The 25459-nt window shown below is 46.0% G+C and overlaps 1 protein-coding gene across 1 annotated transcript in view; it reads right to left on the bottom strand.

The window, feature by feature from the left end:
* SCFD1 (sec1 family domain containing 1) overlaps positions 1–25459 on the bottom strand; it is a 172256-nt gene that overhangs the window by 105072 nt on the left and 41725 nt on the right. The window contains exons 9-10 of the mRNA XM_069730265.1: positions 12662–12747; positions 11186–11285 (exon numbers count right to left, since the gene is read on the bottom strand). Of these exons, the coding sequence (XP_069586366.1) occupies positions 11186–11285; positions 12662–12747 (186 nt within the window). The remainder of the gene's footprint in view (positions 1–11185; positions 11286–12661; positions 12748–25459) is intronic.

Raw genomic sequence — 25459 nt, 5'->3', positions numbered from 1 at the left:
GTTTTTGGCCAGTGTAACGTGCGCTGAGGTTTACAACCAGGGTCTTTTTACAAAACTCCATAATAAAATCTTATGAAACTATCCTGTGTGTCAGTCCCGTGTCATTTTCAATATTCTTGTTTACATCCAAAGGTAGTAAACTACATCAACCTAATACTACATTGAGCCCTGACTATAGACTGACAGCACTTACGGTAGCTACGCTGACCCATTATAGCAAACATCCTACACAGAGGTAGTATACAGCAGGTAAAATAAGAATTGAACATGTTACCAATTTTCTAAGTAAATCTATTTCTAAAGAAGCTATTGACATGAAATTCTCCCCAGATGTCGGTAACAACCCATCCAATCCACACAGGCAAATAAATCACCATAGATGTCTATAAATTAAGTTATGAAGTTATGTGTAATAATGAGAAATGACACAGGGGAAAAAGTATTGAACACACTTACCGAAATGTATTTAATACATTAACAAATTCCTTTGTTAGTGATGACAATTTCAAGACGCCTCCTCTATGGAGAAACTAGTCGCAGATATTGCTCAGATGTGATTTTGGCCAATTCTTCCACACAAACACTCTTCAAATCCTGAAGGTCCCTTGGGCTCCTTCTATGAGCTCTTAACTTTAGTTGCTTCCATAAATTTTCTATTGGATTCAGGTCAGGCGATTGGCTGGGCCATTCTAGCAGCTTTATTTTCTTTATCTGAAACCCACTGAGAGTCTCCTTGGCTGTGTGTTTGGGATCATTGTCTTGCTGAAATGTCCAACTTCATTTCATTTTCATTCTGGTAGATGGCAGCAGATTTTTATCAAGAAGGTCTAGGTACATTTGTTGATTCATTCATCCTTCCTTCAATAATATGAAGTTTCCCAGTGCCTACTTCTGAAAAACAGCCCCACACCATGATGTTCCCAACTCCAAACTTCACTGTTGGTATTGTGTTTTTGGGGTGATAGGCAGTGTCTTTTGACCTCCAAATACGGTGTCTATAATAGCATTCAAGGAGTTCAATTTTGCTCTCATCTGACTAGACTATATTCACTCAGTATGCCACAGGCTTATCTAAATGTTGTTGAGCAAACTTTAAACATGTTTTTTTTTATTCAGCAATGGAGTCTTGCGTGGTGAGCGTGTAAACAGGCCATGAGGTTGAGTGCATTACTTATTTATTCAGCAATGGAGTCTTGCGTGGTGAGCGTGTAGACAGGCCATGGAGGTTGCGTGCATTACTTTTTCTTTGATTCAATTGTACCTGCTGATTCTAGGTCTTTCTGTAGCTCTCCAAAGGTGCTCCTTAGCTCTTCGGCAGCTCTTCTGATAATTCTTTTCACTCCTGTCTGAAATTGTGCAGAGAGCAACTGGTCATGGCTGGATATGGTGAAATGATGTGCTTTCTACTTCCGGATTATGCCCCCCCCCACCCCCCAACAGTGCCCACTGGAATCTTCTGTAGTTTAGAAATTCTCCTGTAACTAATGCCATCAGTATGTTTTGCAACAATAAGGTTGTGAAGGCCTTGCGTTAGCACACTGGTTTTGCCCATCATGAGAGTTTTTTTGTGTGGCAACTTGGTAATGAGACACCTTTTTATAGGACATCAGTTGAGTCAGCTAAATTATTTGTCACTAAATGACAGGATTGCTTTATAATTACTGATAGACTAGTGTCATGACTTTCCATGGCTTTTTGCACCTCTTTTTCTTCATGTGTTCAAAACATTTTCCCTATGTGATTTCTCATTATTGCGCAAAGAAACAAAACAGAAAAAGAGCACTCCCTGTGTAACACCGCAGGGTTATCGACAGGATGGCAGTATGTATGTATGTCGCTCACCTGAATGAGTTGTGCAAGGCACAACTCCGACGCAGGTATAGAACCAATGATAGAAAGCTGCTGCCCGGCCACTGTGCTCAAACACGGCATTGGAGAGGAGACTCAAGTTACGGGAGAAAAATTGCAGCAGTGATGTCCGGCCGCTTCTTAGGAGGAACGGTGGACCAGGTGTAGATTATCAGATTTCTTAAAAAAAAACTATAAAACAACATGTTTCAGTGTTGGATCAATATGTTCTTCATGTACCTGAAGGATAAAGACTTGATCCAACTGTGAAACACGATGTTTCATAGTTTTTTTTAAATAAATATCATCTTCTACACTTGGTTCACTGTTCCTCCTAGGCAGCGACTGGACATCAGCGCTGCAATTTTTCTCCCGTAACTTCATTTCTCATTACACCTAATCTAATTAATAGACATTATGGTTTGATTTCTTTGCCTGTGTGCATTGAACAGATTGGTACCAATATCTGGTGGGAATTTCGTGTCATTAGCTCCTTTAGAAATATATCTATTTTGAAAATTGGTGGTGTGTTCAATACTTATTTCACCCGCTGTATGTGTTGCTGATGTGATTAGCGCATGAAGGATGGGCTGAGAAATTAAAAAGTGGTGCAAATCTACCTCTGTGAGACCTATTAAAAAGATTATCCATTCCTGGACATTTGGCAGAATGTGTCCTAAATGTTGGAAAGATGGTCGTCCCATCAATCTCAAGCAAGGACACTTCCACAGACATGGGGAGACAACTGTCCTGACAGCACAGGACTGGACCTAATAACAACATCCGCATCTATCATATATATATGCATATCTAAATCAATCTATATAATTGTCTAAGGGTCACTTCCGTCTTTCTGTCTGCCTGTCTGTCTGTCTTGGAAATCCCAAGTCGCTGATTGGTCGTGGCAAAACGGCCACGACCAATCAGCGACGGGCACAGTCCGGCAACAAAATGGCAGCTCCTTACTCCCCGCAGTCAGTGCCCGCTCCATAATCCCCTGCAGTCAGCGCTCACAAAAGGTTAATGGCAGCGTTAACGGACCGCGTTATGCCATGGTGTAGCGCATTCCGTTAATGCTGCTATTAACCCTGTGTGACCAACTTTTTACTATTGATGCTGCTTATGCAGCATCAATAGTAAAAAGATCTAATGTTAAAAATAATAAAAAAAATAAAAAATCATTATATACTCACCTTCCGTTGGCCTCCCGGATCCAGCCGAGGCCTTTCCCGCTCCTTGCGACGCTCCAGTGACCGGTCCATGCATTTCGGTCTCACGAGACCGCTACGTCATCATCTCGCGAGACCGCAATGCACTCTTGGGACCGGAGCGTCGTGAGGAGCATCGGTAAACGCCTCGGCTGGATTCGGGGGGCCGACGGAGGGTGAGTATATAACTATTTTTTTATTTTAATTCTTTTTTTAATAGGGATATGGTGCCCACATTGCTATATACTACGTGGGCTGTGTCATATACTACATCTCTGTGCTATATACTATGTGGGCTATGCTATATACTACATGGCTGTGGTTTGTATTACGTGGCTGGGCAATATACTACATCGCTGTGCTATATATTATGTGGGCTGTGCTATATATGTGGCTGTGGTATATATTACGTGGCTGGGCAATATACTACATCGCTGTGCTATATACTACGTGGCCTGTGTTATATACTGCATGGGCTGTGTTATATACACTACGTCTCTGTGCTATATACTACGTGGCTGTGCAATATATTATGTGACTGTGCTATATACTACGTGGCTGTGGTATATATTACGTGGCTGGGCAATATACTACATCGTTGTGCTATATACTACGTGGCCTGTGTTATATACTGCATGGGCTGTGTTATATACTACGTCTCTGTGCTATATACTACGTGACTGGGCAATATACATAGTAACATAGTTATTAAGGTTGAAGGAAGACTATAAGTCCATCTAGTTCAACCCATAGCCTAACCTAACATGCCCTAACATGTTGATCCAGAGGAAGGAAAAAAAAACCCATGTGGCAAATAGTAAGCTCCACTTTGGGGGAAAAAATTCCTTCCCGACTCCACATATGGCAATCAGACTAGTTCCCTGGATCAACGCCCTATCAAGGAATCTGCAACATATACCCTGCAACATTATGCTTTTTCAAGAAAGGTATCAATCCCCTCTTAAATTTAAGTAATGAATCACTCATTACAACATCATACGGCAGAGAACATGAGTTTGTCATCCACCCATACACCCAGGTCTTTTTCATTGACTGTTTTGCCCAGAGTTTTAGAATTACCGTATATACTCGAGTATAAGCCGACCCCCCTAATTTTGCCACAAAAAAACTGGGAAAACTTATTGACTCGAGTATAAGCCTAGGGTAGGAAATGCAGCAGCTACCGGTGAATTTCAAAAATAAAAATAGATGCTCCATACCGTTCATTATTGCCCCATAAGATGCTCCATATAAAGCTGTGCCACATATAATGCTCCATACTGTTCATTATGGCCCCATAAATGCTCCATATAAAGCTGTGCCCCACATATAATGCTCTGCACCGTTCATTATTGCCCCATAGATGTACCATAGAAAGCTGTGCCATATAGTGCTTGCACCGTTCATTATTGCCCCATAGCTGTGCCATACAGTGCTCTGCACCGTTCATTATTGCCCCATAGATGTACCACAGAAAGCTGTGCCATATAGTGCTCTGCACCGTTCATTATTGCCCCATAGCTGTGCCATATAGTGCTCTGCACCGATCATTATTGCCCCATAGATGTACCATAGAAAGCTGTGCCATATAGTGCTCTGCACCGTTCATTATTGCCCCATAGCTGTGCCATGTAATGCTCTGCACCATTCATTATTGCCCCATAGATGTACCATAGAAAGCTGTGCCATATAGTGCTCTGCACCGTTCATTATTGCCCCATAGCTGTGCCATGTAGTGCTCTGCACCATTCATTATTGCTCCATAGCTGTGCCATATAGTGCTCTGCACCGTTCATTATTGCCCCATAGCTGTGCCATATAGTGCTCTGCACCGTTCATTATTGCCCCATAGATGTACCACAGAAAGCTGTGCCATATAGTGCTCTGCACCGTTCATTATTGCCCCATAGCTGTGCCATACAGTGCTCTGCACCGTTCATTATTGCCCCATAGATGTACCACAGAAAGCTGTGCCATATAGTGCTCTGCACCATTCATTATTGCCCCATAGCTGTGCCATATAGTGCTCTGCACCGATCATTATTGCCCCATAGATGTACCATAGAAAGCTGTGCCATATAGTGCTCTGCACCGTTCATTATTGCCCCATAGCTGTGCCATGTAGTGCTCTGCACCATTCATTATTGCCCCATAGCTGTGCCATATAGTGCTCTGCACCGTTCATTATTGCCCCATAGCTGTGCCATATAGTGCTCTGCACCGTTCATTATTGCCCCATAGCTGTGCCATATAGCGCTCTGCACCGTTCATTATTGCCCCATAGATGTACCATAGAAAGCTGTGCCATTGCTGCTGCTGCAATAAAAAAAAAAAAACGCCATACTCACCTCTTGCTGCTTGCAGCTCCTCGGCGTCCCGTCTCGGCGTCTCTCCGCACTGACTGATCAGGCAGAGGGCGGCGCGCACACTAGTACGTCATCGCGCCCTCTGACCTGAACAGTCAGTGCAAGAGGACGCGAAGACATAGCGGCGCCTGGCAGGTGGAATGCGGACAGGTGAATATGTAATACTTACCTGCTCCCGGCGTCCTGCTCCTTCCCCAGGACAGCTGGTCTTCGGGTGCCGCAGCCTCTTCCTCTATCAGCGGTCACAGTTACCGCTCATTAGAGAAATGAATATGCGGCTCCACCCCTATGGGAGTGGAGTCCATATTCATTACTTTAATAAGCGGTCCCATGTGACCGCTGAACAGGGGAAGAGCTGCGACACCCGGAGACCGTGGAACTGCAGGGACAGCGCCAGGAGCCCCGGAAGCAGGTAAGTATGCCTCAGCGCCCTCTCCCCCTCACCCGCCGACCCTGCTGCCAACCGTGACTCGAGTATAAGCCGAGAGGGGCACTTTGAGCCCAAAAATTTGGGCTGAAAATCTCAGCTTATACTCGAGTATATACGGTAAGCGCATAGTTATACATCTTATTACTTCTACCCAAGTGCATGACCTTACATTTATCCCCATTAAAGCTCATTTGCCATTTATCAGCCCAAGCTTCTAGTTTACATAAATCATCCTGTAATATAAAATTGTCCTCCTCTGTATTGATTACCCTGCAGAGTTTAGTGTCATCTGCAAATATTGAAATTCTGCTCTGAATGCCCCCTATAAGGTCATTAATAAATATGTTTAAAAGAAGAGGGCCCAATACTGACCCCTGTGGTACCCCACTGCTAACCGCGACCCAGTCCGAGTGTGCTCCATTAATAACCACCCTTTGCTTCCTATCCCTGAGCCAGCTCTTAACCCACTTACACATATTTTCCAACATACTACGTGGCTGGGCAATGTACTACGTGGCTGGGCAATATACTACGTGGCTGGGCAATATACTACGTGGCTGGGCAATATACTACGCGGGCTGTGATATATACTACGTGGGCTGTGTTATACGCTACTTGGCTGTACTATATTTCTCTGCTGTATCTGTGCATTATGAATCGTGGTATGTGTTAAAGAGAGGGGCCCACTGAAACTCTTTTGCCCGGGGCGCTCAAAAACCTGGAGCCGGCCCTGGCTTCACTGATTTTTCGCGGCCCGGCGTGACCAATCAGCAACAGTCGCAGTCCGCCCGCGAATTGGCACGGGATTTGAACCACGCTTCGCTAATTGGTCGCGGCCGGCCGGCCAAATCCTGTGTGTAAATTGCATTATTCTAAAATCTTCATAAATAAACTACATACATATTCTAGAATACCCGATGCGTTACAATTGGGCCACCACCTAGTATACCATAAATGCCCAAGATTGGACAAACCCTTTAATTATGCTATTCGAATTGTCAGGGCATGTGATATTTATGACCCATGAGCAAAATCGGTCATCAAAATCAGATTAGTGGAGGTCCATCACCTAACATGTCCACTGATTATTACCCAATCAAAAAAGCTTGGAAAACTCTTCTTAAAATCAATAAATCTTTACTAAAACACAATAATTAATAAAACATATAAATTATAGGGTAGCACATGATTGGACAATACATGGTACATTCAAGTACGAAGTGGCATTAAACAATTATTTTTTAAAAATACATGATTGTTCTCAGACAAAAGCTGTTCTCATTATTTGGGATTAGGGAACTATATTCACTATATATCCACATAGATCATAATAATCTCATTATCAAAAAAAGACTACAGTCACAATCTCCATAAACACGTTGTACAAAATCAAGGAAAAGAATGCATAGGACAGTTGTATATACCATATTATTTTATTGTTATACTGCCCTCTAGTGGGATGGAAAGAATTACATCTTGTTGAAGATTTAATACATATAGCCCACTGCAGTCTTCCCTATAGTTCCTTATATGCATTTTTCAGAGTATACCAAGCACCAATCAATAGTTATGTATATCTTTATTTATAAATCTGTATCATAGTAGCAGCAAAAATACATAAACAAATAATTTTCTAAAGTGCTAAGTTTATTATCATAATACATTGGTGCAAGGGAAGCCTCATAACAAATATACATACAACCGTTTAGAGCGACATACCACAAGTTCAAACTTGAGTACAATGTGTGAGAGCCCCCTAACGCGCATTTCGTGTTGTTGCTTCTTCCGAAGTGGTTTTTTGTTTTTTTTTCACGTCCACCGATTAGCTGCTATCCATCCCAGATGGATGAAAACACTGAACAGAGCTGCTCCGTTCCGTGTGAAGCAGCTGCTGCCCCATTCCGCGAGTGGCATCCGCTGCTCCGTACAACAGAATAGGAGCTGATCTGCAGTACTTGGCAGCGACAGCAACACAGTGAATAACTCTGTTCAATGGTTTCATCTGGTAGCTGTCAATCTAAGCAGAGGAGGTGCCTCAATTTGAGGCCGGCCTCACACTAGCGAGTTTTACGGACGTATGAGAGGTGCAGAAAATACGGATTGCATACGGTGCAATGCTTCTCTGTGCCCCAGCTCCTATCAGCCGTATTTTACTGATCCGAATTATACGGTCTTCTACGGCCGTAGAAAATCGCAGCATGCTGCGTTTGTCACCGTACTGCGCAAAAAATCCGCCAATGAAAGTCTATGGGGGCCAGAAAAATACGGATTACACACGGACCAACAGTGTGACTTGCGAGGAATACGCAGCGGTGTTAGAGAGAAAAGCCGGCAATTCAGTGCGGTGTACAGTAAAATGACACTGACAGCTTACAGTAGAATAGCTATAATAAATGCCTACACATAGTATAGGGATATATATAGCAAAGTTATTGATAGATCGGGTGATTCTGAACGCGGCAATACCAAATATGTGTAGATTTTATTTTATTGTTTTATTTTGAATGGGGCGAAAGGGGGGTGATTTAAACTTAACTTTTTTTCCATATTTTTAAAAAAAAAATTTTTTTTTACTTTTGCCATTGCCATGGCTATGGGAGGCTAGAAGCTGGCACAACTCAATTGGCTCTGCTACATAGGAGCGAAGCTCAGATCAGGCATGCTATGAGCGCCAACCACAGGGTGGGGCTCATAGCAATCCGACATCAACAACCATAGAGGTCTCAAGGAGACCTCTGGTTGTTATGCCGACGTATTTCTGACCCCCGATCACGTGACGAGGGTCAGTAATGCGCTCATTTCTGGCCCGATGGCCGGAAGCGCTAGTTAAATGCCGCTGTCATCATTTGACAGCGGAATTTACTACCGTATATACTTGTGTATACGCCGACCCAAGTATAAGCCGAGACCCCTAATTTTGCCACAAAAAAACTGGGAAAACTTAATGACTCGAGTATAAGCCTAGGGTGGAAAATGCAGCAGCTACCAGTAAATGTCAAAAATAAAAATAGATACCAATAAAAGTAAAATTAATTGAGACATCAGTAGATTAAGTGTTTTTGAATATCCATATTGAATCAGGAGCCCCATATAATGCTCCATACAGTTCATAATGGGCCCCATAAGATGCTCCATATTAAAATATGCCCCATATTAAAATATGCCCCATATAATGCTGCACAAATGTTGATTATGGCCCCATAAGGCTACTTTCACACTAGCGTCGGTACGGGGCCGTCGCCATGCGTCGGCCCGACGTACCGACGCAAACTGCGAAAAAGAGAGCAACGTGGGCAGCGGATGCAGTTTTACAACGCATCCGCTGCCCCATTGTAAGGTTCGGGGAGGAGGGGGCGGAGTTCTGGCCGCACATGCGCGGTCGCAAATGGCGGATTCGACGCACCAAAAAACGTTACATGGAATGTTTTTTGTGCCGACGGTCCGCCAAAACACGACGCATACGTCGCTAATGAAAGTCTATGGAGAAAAAACGCATCCTGCGGGCAACTTTGCAGGATGCGTTTTTACTCCAAAACGCCGCATTGCGACGTACGTCAAAAAACGCTAGTGTGAAAGTAGCCTAAGATGCTCCATACATACATTTGCCCCATACAATGCTGCACAAATGTTGATTATGGCTCCATAAGATGATCCATACAGATATTTGCCCCATATAATGCTGCACAAATGTTGATTATGGCCCCATAAGGCTACTTTCACACTAGCGTCGGTACGGGGCCGTCGCCATGCGTCGGCCCGACGTACCGACGCAAACTGCGAAAAAGAGAGCAACGTGGGCAGCGGATGCAGTTTTACAACGCATCCGCTGCCCCATTGTAAGGTTCGGGGAGGAGGGGGCGGAGTTCTGGCCGCACATGCGCGGTCGCAAATGGCGGATTCGACGCACCAAAAAACGTTACATGGAATGTTTTTTGTGCCGACGGTCCGCCAAAACACGACGCATACGTCGCTAATGAAAGTCTATGGAGAAAAAACGCATCCTGCGGGCAACTTTGCAGGATGCGTTTTTACTCCAAAACGCCGCATTGCGACGTACGTCAAAAAACGCTAGTGTGAAAGTAGCCTAAGATGCTCCATACATACATTTGCCCCATACAATGCTGCACAAATGTTGATTATGGCTCCATAAGATGATCCATACAGATATTTGCCCCATATAATGCTGCACAAATGCTGATTATGGCCCCATAAGTTGCTCCATAGAGATATTTGCCCCGTACAATGCTGCACAAATGCTGATTATGGCCCCATAAGATGCTCCATAGAGATATTTACCAATATAATGCTGCACAAATGTTGATTATGGCCCCATAAGATGTTCCATAGAGATATTTACCAATATAATGCTGCACAAATGCTGATTATGGCCCCATAAGATGCTCCATAGAGATATTTGCCCCATATAATGCTGCACAAATACTGATTATGGCCCCATAAGATGCTCCATAGAAATATTTGCTACATATAATGCTGCATAAATACTGATTATGGCCCCATAAGATGCTCCATAGACTATTATGCCCCATATGCTGTTGATGCGATTAAAAAAAAAAACAAAAAAACAAATACTCACCTCTTGTCGCTCAAGCCCCCGACACTTGCTATAGCCACATCCCCCGCTCCTGGGTGCCGCTGTGTCTTCCGCATCCTCTGCACTCATGTTCAGGCAGAGGGCGGCACGCACACTAATCGTCTCATCGCGCCCTCTGACCTGAGCGTCACTGCAGAGGATGCGGAAGACGGAGCGGTGGAACTCCCTATGGAGTGGAGTCGGGTCCATATTCATTACTGTAATGAGCGGTACCATGCGACCGCTCAATATAGGAAGAAGCTGTCAGCGCCCGGAGAACCAGAGACCTGCAGGGACCGCGCCAGGAGCAGATGAGTATGATTAGACAGCTACTGCTCCCCCTCCCCTGCCAACCCCTGGCAATGACTCCAGTATAAGCCGAAAGGGGCAATTTCAGCCTAAAAAATGGGCTGAAATTCTCGGCTTATACTCGAGTATATACGGTAGTTAATAACGGCGGGTGGATCTCGATTCAAAACAGCTGACATGTCCCGGCTTTGATGCGGGCTCAACGCCAGAGCCCGCATCAAAGCAGGGGATCTAACCTTGGAGGTACTATCCCGTCCGAGGTCAGAAAGGGGTTAAAAGCACCACTCCAGCGCTGACATAAAAAAAAAAAAGTGGTGCTTTAAAAAAAAAAAAAAAGTCATGTGACTATTTCTAAAGAAAACAGATGTTACATGTCTGCAGAAAGTAACATCCTGTCACACATGAAAGTTTCATTTAGGAAACAAAAGCTCACCAGAACATCGTGCACCAAGGCCTGGTATGTCCACGTGTGGTGTAGAGGCGTAGAAAGGTCTATATTTCTATCCACAAGAACTAGCAAAGGCCTCTGAAAACTGAAAGAGAGAAAAAAACAAAATGAGCGTTAACCATTGCAAACTGGAGGAAGCTGATAGCCTCACAAATAATAGCATTGTGATCTCTCAATGAAAGAGATAATTAACCTCCAATATACGACTAGACGAGCGCTGGCTGCAAGTTTACAATGAACATTACTGTCCTGATACATCAAAGCTGCAGAAATATAAACTTTTTTAAAATTTTATAAAATAAATCTATACAAAAAGTATACTGGAAATTCAGATGAATGGATCGCTTGGCACAACCCTGGTCCACGGTCATGGTTAGCATTTTCTGGCCATGGACAGGAGCTGCGGGATTTTTCTAAGTCTGAGTTCCTCTGTGCATTTTGTTTTTACTTGCCGGTCTGGTGTGACGTCACCTGTGCCACATACAGATGATGGTGACGTCTCACCAGACCGGCTAATCATAAGCCAGACCTCCATATTATGGAGGGTAAGGATATTGGAGAAGCTCCTGTCCATGGCCGAAGAGCACTGACCTGGACCATCATTATCCGTTGGGTGACAATTGGGAGGCCCTAATACACAGTAGGTGGTGGGCCAATCCTTGTGGGTTTGGCTGACATTTAGCTAATGTTTATATGGGCTTTTACTTTGGAAAGGTTAGGCAACATTAGGTGTAGCTATCCAAATATGTGCATTCACAGTGGGCAGTCTCATTTACATCTAAAAAAAAACTGGGGGGCCCTGCCTTTAGTCCCCTCTGAAGAGTGAGGGAAGTTTGAATTTATCATGATTTCATCCGAACATAGCAGAAAAACTTTTCAGGGTCACCTCGAAGCTCCATATACAACGTTGAAAAGACTCCCCGGGTCATTCTCTGTGCCGTGATGGGGTGGATCCACAAACGGCGTCGTCGCAGACGCATGACACGCTGTCTCTCTTCCTCTTTTTCAATCACAATAGCTTTTAATCGATTCGCCTCTGTGATGAAATCCACGTTGTTCTGCAGAATCTTTGCAATAATGCCATTCATCTTGCTCTGTCTCTTGCTCCTCTCCAACCCGTCGCAGATGTTAAGAACACTGTATATATAGTTTTCAGCCGACCAATCACCTTTTTAGCCTTTCAGGGGGCGTTTTTAAAGCCGGATCCGTAAAAAACCGGAAAGAAAACCGGACGAACCGGAGGCAACCGGATGAGCCGGATCCGGTTTTTCGCCGGTTCCGGACACCTGATCTGGCTAAAAAAACGGATCCGACTCATCCGGTTGCCTCCGGTTTCTTTAAAAAAAAAAAACGGATCCAGCGATGCGCCGCGCCGGCATCCGGCAAAAAACCTGATGTGTGAAAGCAGCCTAACAGTGAAGAAAAGTTGTAAAGTATAAGAAAGTCTATTAAGATTATTACCTGAATTGTCCTGTCCCAAGGTTATCTCCAGTAAACAGACTATTTCTGGCATCTCTAAGATTTTCACGCAACTTTTTATCCAGTTTCTAAAAAGACAATATTATGGTATTAACATGAACAGACAGACAAGTACTGTTCTGGCATAACTCAAGCTTTCTTACATTACATGGATAACCATTCCTGTAAATAGACACTCTGATGTATGGGGGTGGGGGGTGGAGGGGGTGGGGGGTCTCTAAACTAATACTAATTAGGTAATGTCCAAAGTAAAGCAAACTTTAAATAAAAGGGAAGCGATCATCAGAAAGTCACCTATGGTTTAGATCAGGTTTTTTGTTACATGTATATATATAAAAAATAACAAAAGAGGGCTTTTTGTGTACTCACCGTAAAATCCTTTTCTCTGAGCCGAACTCATTGGGGGACACAGAACCATGGGTTTATGCTGCTGCCACTAGGAGGCTGACACTAAGTAAATACAAAAATGGTTAGCTCCTCCTCTGCAGTATACACTGCCCACTGGCTCCGGATAGAACCAGTTCAGTTACCAAGCAGTAGGAGATTAACAAAAATCAACCGTAGGTACAACATGTCAAAACTATAACACTCAACATAGGCAACAAGTCAAAAAAGGGTGGGTGCTGTGTTCCCCAATGAGTAGCTCGGAGAAAAGGATTTTACGGTGAGTACACAAAAATCCCTGTTTCTTCTTCGCCACATTTGGGGACACTGGACCGTGGGACGTCCCAAAGCAGTCCCTGGGTGGGAATTTACAATATAACAGAGTAAACTCACAGCGCCTGATGTCTAAAGGTGCGCTACCACTGCCTGCAAAATTCGTCTACCCAGGCTCACGTCTGCAGATGCCTGAGTATAGACATTACAATGCTTTGTGAAAGTATGCAGGCTAGACCAGGTCGCAGCTTTGCAAACCTGCTCAGCAGACACTTGAAGCCGAATGGCCCACGAAGCCCCCACCGACCGAGTGGAATGTGCCCTGATCCCCGCTGGGATAGGCTTGACTATGACGCGATAAGCTTCTTGAATAGTCGATCATATCCATCTGGCTATTGTCAACTTAGAAGTGACCAATCTGTTGTGAATTCTGTGGCTGAATTCACTCCTGTGGTCACAAGTGGTATTGCAGCCTCTGGGCTTCCTCCCTCAGGTGTTTTGGTGAGCTCGTTGGCTGCCTTGCTATTTAACTCCACCTGAGTCTGTCTTCCTTGCTCCTTGTCAATGTTCCAGTGTTGGATCTGAGCTACTGCATCTTTCCTGTGGCCTGCTGCTCTGCTAGATAAGTGTTACTTTGTTTTTGTTTCCGTTTTTTCTGTCCAGCTGTGCTATTCTCTTTTGCTGGAAGCTCTGAGACGCAAAGGGTGCACCGCTGTGCCGTTAGTTCGGCACGGTGGGTCTTTTTGCCCCCCTTTGCGTGGTTCTGCTTTAGGGTTTTTTGTAGACTGCATAGTTCTCTTTGCTATCCTCGCTCTGTCTAGAATATCGGGCCTCACTTTGCTGAATCTATTTCATTCCTACGTTTTGTCTTTTCATCTTGCTAACAGTCATTATATGTGGGGGGCTGCCTATTCCTTTGGGGTATTTCTCTGAGGCAAGTCAGGCTTGTATTTCTATCTTCAGGCTAGTCAGCTCCTCAGGCAGTGCCGAGTTGCATAGGTAGTGTTAGGCGCAATCCACTGCTGCTTTTAGTTGTGTGAGGATAGGTTCAGGTATTGCAGTCTGCAGAGATTCCACGTCTCAGAGCTTGTTCTATTGTTTTTGGGTTATTGCCATATCACTGTATGTGCGCTAATTACTGCACACTGTGTTGCCTGATAGCACAGCATAACAGTACAAGGAGCCAAAACCAATGATTCTCAATAGAGGGAAAAAAGAAGTCCTGACATCATTTTTTTTTTCCTCAGCTCTGTCTTCAGTTTTTTTTTTTTTTTCCCCTAGACATTAGAGTGCTTCAGGACACAGCTGTGGACATGGATATTCAGACTCTGTGCTCCTCAATGGATAATCTCGTTATAAATGTACAAAAGATTCAAGATACAATTGATCAGAAATCTATGTTAGAACCAAGAATTCCTATTCCTGATTTGTTTTTTGGTGACAGAACTAAGTTCCTGAGCTTCAAAAATAATTGTAAGCTATTTCTGGCCTTGAAACCTCATTCTTCTGGTAATCCTATTCAACAGGTTTTGATTATTATTTCTTTTTTGCGCGGCGACCCACAGGACTGGGCGTTTTCTCTTGCGCCAGGAGACCCTGCATTGAGTAATGTTGATGCGTTTTTCCAGGCGCTTGGATTGCTTTACGATGAGCCTAATTCAGTGGATCAGGCTGAGAAAAATTTGCTGGCTTTATGCCAGGGTCAGGATGATGTAGAAGTATATTGTCAGAAATTTAGGAAGTGGTCAGTACTCACTCAGTGGAATGAATCTGCGCTGGCGGCTTGGTTCAGAAAGGGTCTCTCTGAAGCTCTTAAGGATGTTATGGTGGGATTTCCTATGCCTGCTGGTTTGAATGAGTCTATGTCCTTGGCCATTCAGATCGGTCGTCGCTTGCGCGAGCGTAAATCTGTGCACCATCTGGCGGTATTGTCTGAGAGTAAACCTGAGCCTATGCAGTGCGACAGGACTATGACTAAAGTTGAACGGCAAGAACACAGACGTCTGAACAGGCTGTGTTTCTACTGTGGTGATTCCACTCATGCTATTTCTAATTGTCCTAAGCGCACTAGGCGGTTCGATAGCTCTGCCGTCATTGGTACTGTACAGTCCAAATTCCTTCTGTCCATTACCTTGATATGCTCTTTGTCATCGTATTCTGTCATGGCGTTTGTGGATTCAGGCGCTGCCCTGAATCTGATGGATTTGGATTATGCTAAACGTTGTGGATTTTTCTTGGAGCCTTTGCGGTGTCCTATTCCGTTGAGAGGAATTGATGCTACACCTTTGGCCAAGAATAAGCCTCAGTACTGGGCCCAGCTGACCATGTGCATGGCTCCTGCACATCAGGAAGTTATTCGCTTTCTGGTACTGCATAATCTGCATGATGTGGTCGTGTTGGGGTTGCCATGGCTACAAACCCATAATCCAGTATTAGATTGGAACTCTATGTCGGTAACCAGCTGGGGTTGTCAGGGAGTAGATGGTGATGTTCCATTTTTGTCTATTTCGTCATCCATTCCTTCTGACATCCCAGAGTTCTTGTCTGACTTTCAGGATGTATTTGAAGAGCCCAAGTCCGATGCTCTACCTCCGCATAGGAATTGTGATTGTGCTATCAATTTGATTCCTGGAAGTAAATTCCCTAAGGGTCGTTTATTTAATTTGTCCGTGCCTGAACACACCGCTATGCGCAGTTATGTGAAAGAATCCCTGGAGAAGGGACATATTCGCCCATCGTCATCACCATTGGGAGCAGGGTTCTTTTTTGTAGCCAAAAAGGATGGTTCACTAAGACCGTGTATTGATTACCGCCTTCTTAATAAGATCACTGTTAAGTTTCAGTATCCCTTGCCATTGATATCTGACTTGTTTGCTCGGATTAAGGGGGCTAGTTGGTTTACTAAGATTGATCTTCGTGGTGCGTATAATCTGGTGAGAATCAGGCAGGGAGATGAATGGAAAACGGCATTTAATACGCCCGAGGGTCATTTTGAGTATCTGGTGATGCCGTTCGGACTTGCCAATGCTCCATCTGTTTTTCAGTCTTTTATGCATGACATTTTCCGTGAGTATCTGGATAAATTCCTGATTGTTTACTTGGATGACATTTTGATCTTCTCTGATGATTGGGAGTCTCATGTGAAGCAAGTCAGAATGGTTTTCCAGGTACTGCGTGCTAATTCCTTGTTCGTGAAGGGATCAAAGTGTCTCTTCGGTGTGCAGAAAGTTTCATTTTTGGGGTTCATCTTTTCCCCTTCTACTATCGAGATGGATCCGGTTAAGGTCCAGGCCATCCAGGATTGGACTCAGCCGACATCTCTGAAAAGTCTGCAGAAATTCCTGGGCTTTGCTAATTTTTATCGTCGCTTCATCTGTAATTTTTCTAGCATTGCCAGACCATTGACCGATTTGACCAAGAAGGGTGCTGATTTGGTTAATTGGTCTTCTGCTGCCGTGGAAGCTTTTCAGGAGTTGAAGCGTCGTTTTTGCTGTGCCCCTGTGTTGTGTCAACCAGATGTTTCTCTTCCGTTCCAGGTCGAGGTTGATGCTTCTGAGATTGGAGCAGGGGCGGTTTTGTCACAGAGAGGTTCTGGTTGCTCAGTGTTGAAACCATGTGCTTTCTTTTCCAGGAAATTTTCTGCTGCTGAGCGTAATTATGATGTGGGCAACCGAGAGTTGCTGGCCATGAAGTGGGCATTCGAGGAGTGGCGTCATTGGCTTGAGGGAGCTAAGCATCGCGTGGTGGTATTGACTGATCATAAGAATCTTACTTATCTCGAGTCTGCCAAGCGCTTGAATCCTAGACAGGCCCGTTGGTCGTTATTTTTTGCTCGTTTTGATTTTGTGATTTCGTACCTTCCGGGCTCTAAAAATGTGAAGGCGGATGCTCTGTCTAGGAGTTTTGTGCCCGACTCTCCGGGGTTATCTGAGTCGGCGAGTATCCTCAAGGAAGGAGTCATTGTGTCTGCCATCTCTCCTGATTTGCGGAGAGTGTTGCAGAAATTTCAGGCTAATAAACCTGATCGTTGTCCGGCCGAGAAACTGTTCGTCCCTGATAGGTGGACTAGTAAAGTTATCTCTGAACTTCATTGTTCGGTGCTGGCTGGTCATCCAGGAATCTTTGGTACCAGAGAGTTAGTGGCTAGATCCTTCTGGTGGCCATCTCTGTCACGGGATGTGCGTGCTTTTGTGCAGTCCTGTGGGATTTGTGCAAGGGCTAAGCCCTGCTGTTCACGTGCCAGTGGGTTGCTTTTGCCCTTGCCGGTCCCGAAGAGGCCTTGGACACATATTTCGATGGATTTCATTTCTGACCTTCCCGTTTCTCAAAAGATGTCGGTCATTTGGGTGGTCTGTGATCGCTTTTCTAAAATGGTCCATCTGGTGCCCTTGGTTAAATTGCCTTCCTCCTCTGATTTGGTGCCTTTGTTCTTCCAGCATGTGGTTCGTTTGCATGGCATTCCTGAGAATATTGTTTCTGACAGAGGTTCCCAGTTTGTCTTGAGGTTCTGGCGAGCCTTTTGTGGTAGGATGGGCATTGACCTATCTTTTTCCTCGGCCTTCCATCCTCAGACTAATGGCCAGACCGAACGAACCAATCAGACCTTGGAAACATATCTGAGATGTTTTGTTTCTGCTGACCAGGATGATTGGGTGTCATTTTTGCCGTTGGCTGAGTTCGCCCTTAATAATCGGGCCAGCTCGGCTACCTTGGTCTCTCCATTTTTCTGCAATTCTGGGTTCCATCCTCGTTTCTCTTCAGGACAAGTTGAGTCTTCGGACTGTCCTGGTGTGGATTCTGTGGTGGACAGGTTGCAGCAGATCTGGACTCAGGTAGTGGACAATTTGACCTTGTCCCAGGAGAAGGCTCAGCTTTTCGCTAATCGTAGACGCCGTGTGGGTCCCCGACTTCGTGTTGGGGATCTGGTTTGGTTATCTTCTCGTCATATTCCTATGAAGGTTTCCTCTCCTAAATTTAAACCTCGTTTTATTGGTCCGTATAGGATTTCTGAGATTCTCAATCCGGTGTCTTTTCGTCTGACCCTCCCAGACTCCTTTTCCATACATAATGTATTCCATAGGTCGTTGTTGAGAAGATACGTGGCACCTATGGTTCCATCTGTGGAGCCTCCTGCCCCTGTTTTGGTGGAGGGGGAATTGGAGTATATTGTGGAGAAAATTTTGGATTCTCGTGTCTCTAGACGGAAACTCCAGTATCTGGTCAAATGGAAGGGTTATGCTCAGGAGGATAATTCCTGGGTTTTTGCCTCTGATGTCCATGCCCCAGATTTTGTTCGTGCCTTTCATGTGGCTCATCCTGGTCGGCCTGGGGGTTCTGGTGAGGGTTCAGTGACCCCTCCTCAAGGGGGGGGTACTGTTGTGAATTCTGTGGCTGAATTCACTCCTGTGGTCACAAGTGGTATTGCAGCCTCTGGGCTTCCTCCCTCAGGTGTTTTGGTGAGCTCGTTGGCTGCCTTGTTATTTAACTCCACCTGAGTCTGTCTTCCTTGCTCCTTGTCAATGTTCCAGTGTTGGATCTGAGCTACTGCATCTTTCCTGTGGCCTGCTGCTCTGCTAGATAAGTGTTACTTTGTTTTTGTTTCCGTTTTTTCTGTCCAGCTGTGCTATTCTCTTTTGCTGGAAGCTCTGAGACGCAAAGGGTGCACCGCCGTGCCGTTAGTTCGGCACGGTGGGTCTTTTTGCCCCCCTTTGCGTGGTTCTGCTTTAGGGTTTTTTGTAGACTGCATAGTTCTCTTTGCTATCCTCGCTCTGTCTAGAATATCGGGCCTCACTTTGCTGAATCTATTTCATTCCTACGTTTTGTCTTTTCATCTTGCTAACAGTCATTATATGTGGGGGGCTGCCTATTCCTTTGGGGTATTTCTCTGAGGCAAGTCAGGCTTGTATTTCTATCTTCAGGCTAGTCAGCTCCTCAGGCAGTGCCGAGTTGCATAGGTAGTGTTAGGCGCAATCCACTGCTGCTTTTAGTTGTGTGAGGATAGGTTCAGGTATTGCAGTCTGCAGAGATTCCACGTCTCAGAGCTTGTTCTATTGTTTTTGGGTTATTGCCATATCACTGTATGTGCGCTGATTACTGCACACTGTGTTGCCTGATAGCACAGCATAACACCAATCCCTTCCGGTGTCCCACTGGGAGCACGAACAGACCTTCCGTCTGTCGAAAAAGTGCCGTCCTAGACACACTTTCTGAGAGCCCTTAGAAGATCCAAGGAGTGAAGAGCCTTCTCCACGTGGTGCGCCGGGGCAGGACAAAACGAAGGAAGTATGATATTCTCGTTGAGGTGGAAGGAAGACACCACCTTTGGAAGAAAGGTAGGACACGTTCTGAGGACCACTTTGTCTCGGTGGAATGTAAGAAAAGGAGCTCGACAGGAAAGAGCAGCCAACTCCGAGACTCGTCTGATTGAAGTAATAGCGACAAGAAAAGTCACCTTACAAGAGAGGAGAGATAGAGAGATGACCTGCAACGGCTCAAAGGGAGATTCCTGCAGGACGCCTAGGACCAGACTAAGGTCCCAAGCCTCTAGAGGTGCTCTATAGGGAGGCACCATGTGGGAGACTCCCTGAAAGAACGTTCTCACCAGGGGTTTGGAAGCAATTTTACGCTGGAAAATAACTGACAAGGCCGAGACCTGCTCCTTAAGGGAGCTCGGCGATGGCCCCAAGTCCAGACCGGATTGAAGGAATTCCAAGTTGGTGGGAATGTTGAAAACCCGCAGAGGGCGACCTCTACTTCTGCACCATTCAAAGAAGATCCTCCAGGTTCGATGATAGATGCGCAATGACACCGGCTTTCGAGCATTGATCAAGGTAGAAACTACTTCTCGGGAAAAACCCGCTCGAGTCAGAACCCAGGATTGAACGGCCAAGATGTCAAACCCAGGGCCCCTGAGTTCTGGTGGTAAATCGGACGCTGAGAAAGTAGATCCGGACGATCTGGTAGTCGCCAATGAACATCTGCGATCAGTTGGACCAGCTCCGTATACCACGCTCAGCGAGGCCAATACAGAGCAATGAGAATCACCGGCACCCCCTCCGCCCTGATGACCCTCCAAAGCAAGGGCAAGGGAGGAAACAGGTAAGGAAGACGAAACTGACTCCAGGGAAGGACCAGTGCGTCCACCCCGATTGCTCTTGGGTCCCGAGATTGGGCCACAAACTGAGGTACCTTGGCACTGAACCAGGAAGCCATCAAGTCTATGTCTGGAGTACCCCAACGAAGGCAGATCTGTTGGAAAATGTCCTGATGGAGAGACCACTCTCCCGAGACAAGACCTTGACGGCTCAGGAAGTCTGCGGCCCAATTTTCCACCCCTGGAATGTGAACGGCCGATATGACCAAGTGGTTCATTTCGGCCCAGCGAAGAATGTGTTCTACCTCGCGCATTGCAACCTTGCTGTGGGTGCCCCCCTGATGATTTATATATGCCACAGCCGTGGCATTGTCCGACTGGATACGGATGGGGCGTCCTGCTAGGAGATGATGGAACCTTGCAGGGACAGCCAAATCGCACGGATCTCCAGGGCATTGATTGGAAGGCGAGACTCGTGAGGATATCAGCTACTGTGCGCAGTGTGGCATGCTGAAGGGGACGAAGATGCAGTTGCGTAAATGGAATTGCCTCCATTGCGGCCATCATCTTCTCGAGAATCCTCATGCCGAAATGAATGGAACAGGGAGACGGTTAACGGAGCTTTCAGACCCCCTGTTGAAGAGCTAGGACCTTGTCCCGAGGGAGAAGCACCAACCCTCGGGAAGTGTCCAGAGTCATGCCCAGGAAGATCTGCTGAGATGGAAAAGGAGACGACTTTTTTAAGTTGATCAACCAGCCCAGCCGAGAAAGAGTATCCAAAGAAATGCGGATGCACTCCTCAAAGGCTTGGAAAGATGGGCTTTTGACCAGTAAATCGTCTAGATAGTGTTGCATGACTAGACCCCCAGAGTGTAGGATGGCTATGACCTTTGTGAAAACTCTGAGGGTGGTGGCGAGGCCAAAAGGTAAGGCCGTGCAGTGAACTGAAAATGTTCCCTGCAGACAGCAAAGTGAAGGAACCTTTGGCAAGGTGGGAAGAATGGGATGTGAAGATATGCATCCCGAATGTCGATGGAGGCTATGAACTCGCCCTGCTCCATTGAGGCGATGACGGAACGAAAGGACTCCATCCTGAAATGTCGGACTTTGACAAATCTGCTTAAGAGCTTTAGATCCAGGATGGGTCTGACTGTTCCATCCTTCTTGGGAACCGTGAACAGATTTGAATAAAAACCTCGTAACCTTTCGTTTTCTGGGACCGAGATAATGACCCTGTCTCGGCGAAGTGACTCGATGGCCAGGAAAAAAGCCTGAGCTCGCGTTCCCGCTTCGGGATGCCAGGAAGCAAAAAACTGGGTTGGGAAAGGGGGGGGGGGGGGAGGGGGTTGAAGAAAATTCGATTTTTTATCCGAAGGACACCAGATCCCTGATCCACTCGTCATGAACGACTGCAAGCCAGATATGGCGAAACAGGGGAGGGCGGTCGCCTACTCTGCTGGTGTCGTCCGGACAAGGTTGCGAGTCATTTAGTTGAAGATCTTTGGGGTATGGATCCCATAGATCTAGACTGCATGGGGCGGCCCCTCCAGGAGTGGTTGGGCTTGTACGAGGTCTGTGGACTTTTGTCTCTGACAGCGCGACGACCCGAACCGAGGGAACTGGCCGTAGAGGACCACCCGTAAATGCTGCGAAAAGACCGAAAACGAGCCTGCGGCTGTCGGCGGATCTGTTGCTTAAATCTCTGCTAGGGAAGGGATTTACTCCTCCCTCCAGTAGCATCCGAAATCAGTTGGTCCAGCTTTTCGCCGAATAAGCTGCCACTTAGATAGGGAAGGGACGCTAAGGACTTCTTAGATGCAGAGTCCGCTCACCAGTTCCTCAGGCATAGTGCCCTACTAATCGCCACTGCATTTGAAGCTGTGAGTGAGAGAAAATAGCCGCGCCCGGGAAAGCGTTAACTAAGTAATCACCAGCCAAAGAAATTTGATTAGCCAACTCCGCTATCTCGGAGGGGAGATCACTCTTCTGTAAGGCCTTATGCAGAGAATCTGCCCAAAAAGTCACAGCCTTGACTACCAGGTAGCTGCAAAAGAGGGAAAAAGTGCTGAGCCTGATGCCACAAAAACCGAACAGGCGAGGCTGTCAATTAGGCGATCTTTGGGATCCTGGATGGAGGATCCGTCCGGAAAGGACAGAAGAGTTTTGGAGGACAAACGGGAAATGGGAGGATCCACTGGGGGGGATTCTGTCCATTGTTTGCAGAGGTCAGGAGAGAAAGGATATCTCGACTCCAGAGATCTCTGACCTGCAAAGCGTTTGTCCGGACGCTACCTATGTAGCTGAACTATGTCCTGGAACTCCGGGTGATTGGCAAACACCCTCTGAGGACGCTTGGTTCTTTTGAAGAACACCGCATTGTCGGTATGGGAAGCCGCGGGTTCCTCGTCGACCTGCAGTGACTGGTTAACGGCCTTAATGAGACTATCTACAGTAGTCTGATAACCTGGCGACTCCGGTTCAGAGTCATGATCGCTATAGGCGCCTGGAGAGGGAGAGCAGGAAGCGGAGCCAACGGACGCCAAGGCAATGGAGGGCCTGAGGGACGAGCTATGTACACGCTTTCTAGACGCCCGTTTGTGTCTCGAACGAGAACGGCCCCTGCCGGCCAATGGTTCCCATGCTGTATGGGGAATTTGCTTGGGCAGGCGGATTAGTGGTCCTGCTCGTGGAAGGATCCTAGAGGGAATTAGTCACTTTTGTCAAGGAAGCAATAGATTGCGAGAGTGACAAAACCCAATCAGGGATACTGATCACCGTGGGCTCAGTTGCAGTGGGGGCTCCTGAGCGCATTTAGGGTCACAAGCATGACAGAGCGGAGCAGTATGTCCGCTTGGTAGCGCAGCCTGACAGGAGGTGCAAGAAGTGAAAAACACTATGTGTTTTCAAAGACTTTATAGAGGTTTTAGGTAGAGACATAATGTACCCTGTTAACCTCCGAAAGTACTGCAGGGATGTTGCAGCTGAAAAATCAGCGGAGCACTTTGTGTGCGGCTGAAATATTAGCAGAGCACTTTGTGTGCTGGCTGGCTATATAAAAGGGGGACCTGCGGTAGTGTGGCAGAGCTCTTACCCAGGTCCTGTGCCCATGTCTCCGCGGAGCAGCGCTGTCCCTGGTGTAGCGGTGTGGTCCCTTCAGCGTTAAAGGGGCTGAAGATGGCCGCCGAGATTAGGAGGGTGCTTCTCGTACACTGTACGAGAAGCGCCAGACCGGTGGTTGGGGCCTCGGGCATGATGCACGCTGTGGGCGGAGTTTTTCAAACTGCGGCCTAGTTAAGGCCGAGGCCGGGGGCTACATTAGCGGAGCCCAGCCATGAGAAGCGGCCGGGCCCACGATGCGCTCGGGAGCCCCCCCACCCTCGCCAGCAACTCACCGCTGAAGTGGGAGGATGGAGTCCCGTCCGGCGAAGGTAGGAAAGTGGGGGGACGGTGCAGGAACCCTCGATTCACCAGCTCCTTTGATGGGGAGGTGGAGAGGGACTGTCCAGCTCCATGCAGCACTGCTGTTTATACAGTGGTGGTGCAGAGGGGGAGCAGCACGGACGCCAAGGGGAGGGAGCCTCTGTGTATCCTAAGGGTTCGTTCCCCTAGGATTTCACAGGGCTGTGTCCGGCTGTGGCATCCCACGTCGCAGGAGAAAGTACGGGGAGGCGACACTCGCCGTGCTCGTCTATTGACGTTTGGGGGAGATCGGCCCCTTGAAATGGTCGGTCGCCCCAGTCTCCCTCTTGAGCAAAAGGTTAAAAATATAAAAAATAAAAATGAAAGTAAAAATAAAAAAAGTGTGGTCTGAATACTAGACCCCAGTGTGACTCCTACGGACACTAAGCTTGAACTGGTTTGGTTGGAGCCAGTGTGTGTGGTGTATACTGCAGAGGAGGAGCTAACCCTTTTTGTATTTACTTAGTGTCCTCCTAGTGGCAGCAGCATACACCCCCGGTCCTGTGTCCCCCAATGTGGTGAAGGAGAAATTAGTAATCTTGTACTTCACAGCGACTACTGAACCATTTTTAGACTCATACTTTTTATCCTTTCAAGATGAGTTTTCATTAAGTTCCTTATCGGCAGAGGCGGGATTACACTGGCAGGTAACACCTCTATACCAAGTATACGCCAATCACAATAGACAATGTCACAGCTGAACTTTCCCCCCTTCCTTCACAGTGATCTTTGCACATGCTCATTACACACTTCAATACAGAAGCTATGGTCTGGGTCTGTACATTGTGGCTAATGTACATGTTGATTTCCAGAAACATCAGGAAGTTGGTCTAAAAAAACCTCAGGGGCCAATGTGAAAATTGCTAAATTTTATTTTGTTTTAAAGATTGTCATTTAAAATAAGTAACTAAATAAATCAACATTTAAAAAAATACATGTATCAGAAGCAACTGATTTGAGCAATAGGTCATTTTTTGGATATCTTCCCTTTATACCAAGGACACTTTTTACTTTTGCAATGTTGTCTTTCCTCCCTTTTTGCCATAGCCGTACCTTTTTTTTTTTCCGCCATTGTTTTCATTTTTACCGAGCTCATGTGTTGTAAAAACAAACTGATAACTTGACTTTGCATCTCATTATGAATTTTTCTTTTTTTTATAGCTCGCTGCTTTTAAAAGCCTTACATTTATTTTCTTTTACAGCCTTTTATGAAAGCTAGATCTTTTTTCATAGCTGGAGCTGAGTGAGGGCCTAGTTTCTCCAGAGGAAGCTGTACTTCATAATAGTACTATTTTGGGGTACGTACATCTTTTTGATTGCTTTTCATTCCATTTTTTGGGAGAGGTAAACTGACCAGAAAAGGGCAATTCTGATGCTTTTATTTTGTTCTTTTAACGATATTTATGGCCTTTCGATGAGGTGAAGAGTGATTAAACAGACCACCCTCCCTTAGCAGATATCTGCTGTCAGAGGCAGGTGCCGGCTGTATAACACAACTGTCACCAGCAATGTACGGACTGTGGACAGATATTGGGACAAATATCCTGACAATGTATCGAATAGATAATGTA

The sequence above is a fragment of the Ranitomeya imitator genome, chromosome 1 (genome assembly GCF_032444005.1).
Source record: "Ranitomeya imitator isolate aRanImi1 chromosome 1, aRanImi1.pri, whole genome shotgun sequence".
NCBI lineage: Eukaryota > Metazoa > Chordata > Amphibia > Anura > Dendrobatidae > Ranitomeya > Ranitomeya imitator.
The sequence above is the reverse complement of the archived record's forward strand: the minus strand, read 5'-3'. Positions and strand labels throughout refer to the sequence as shown.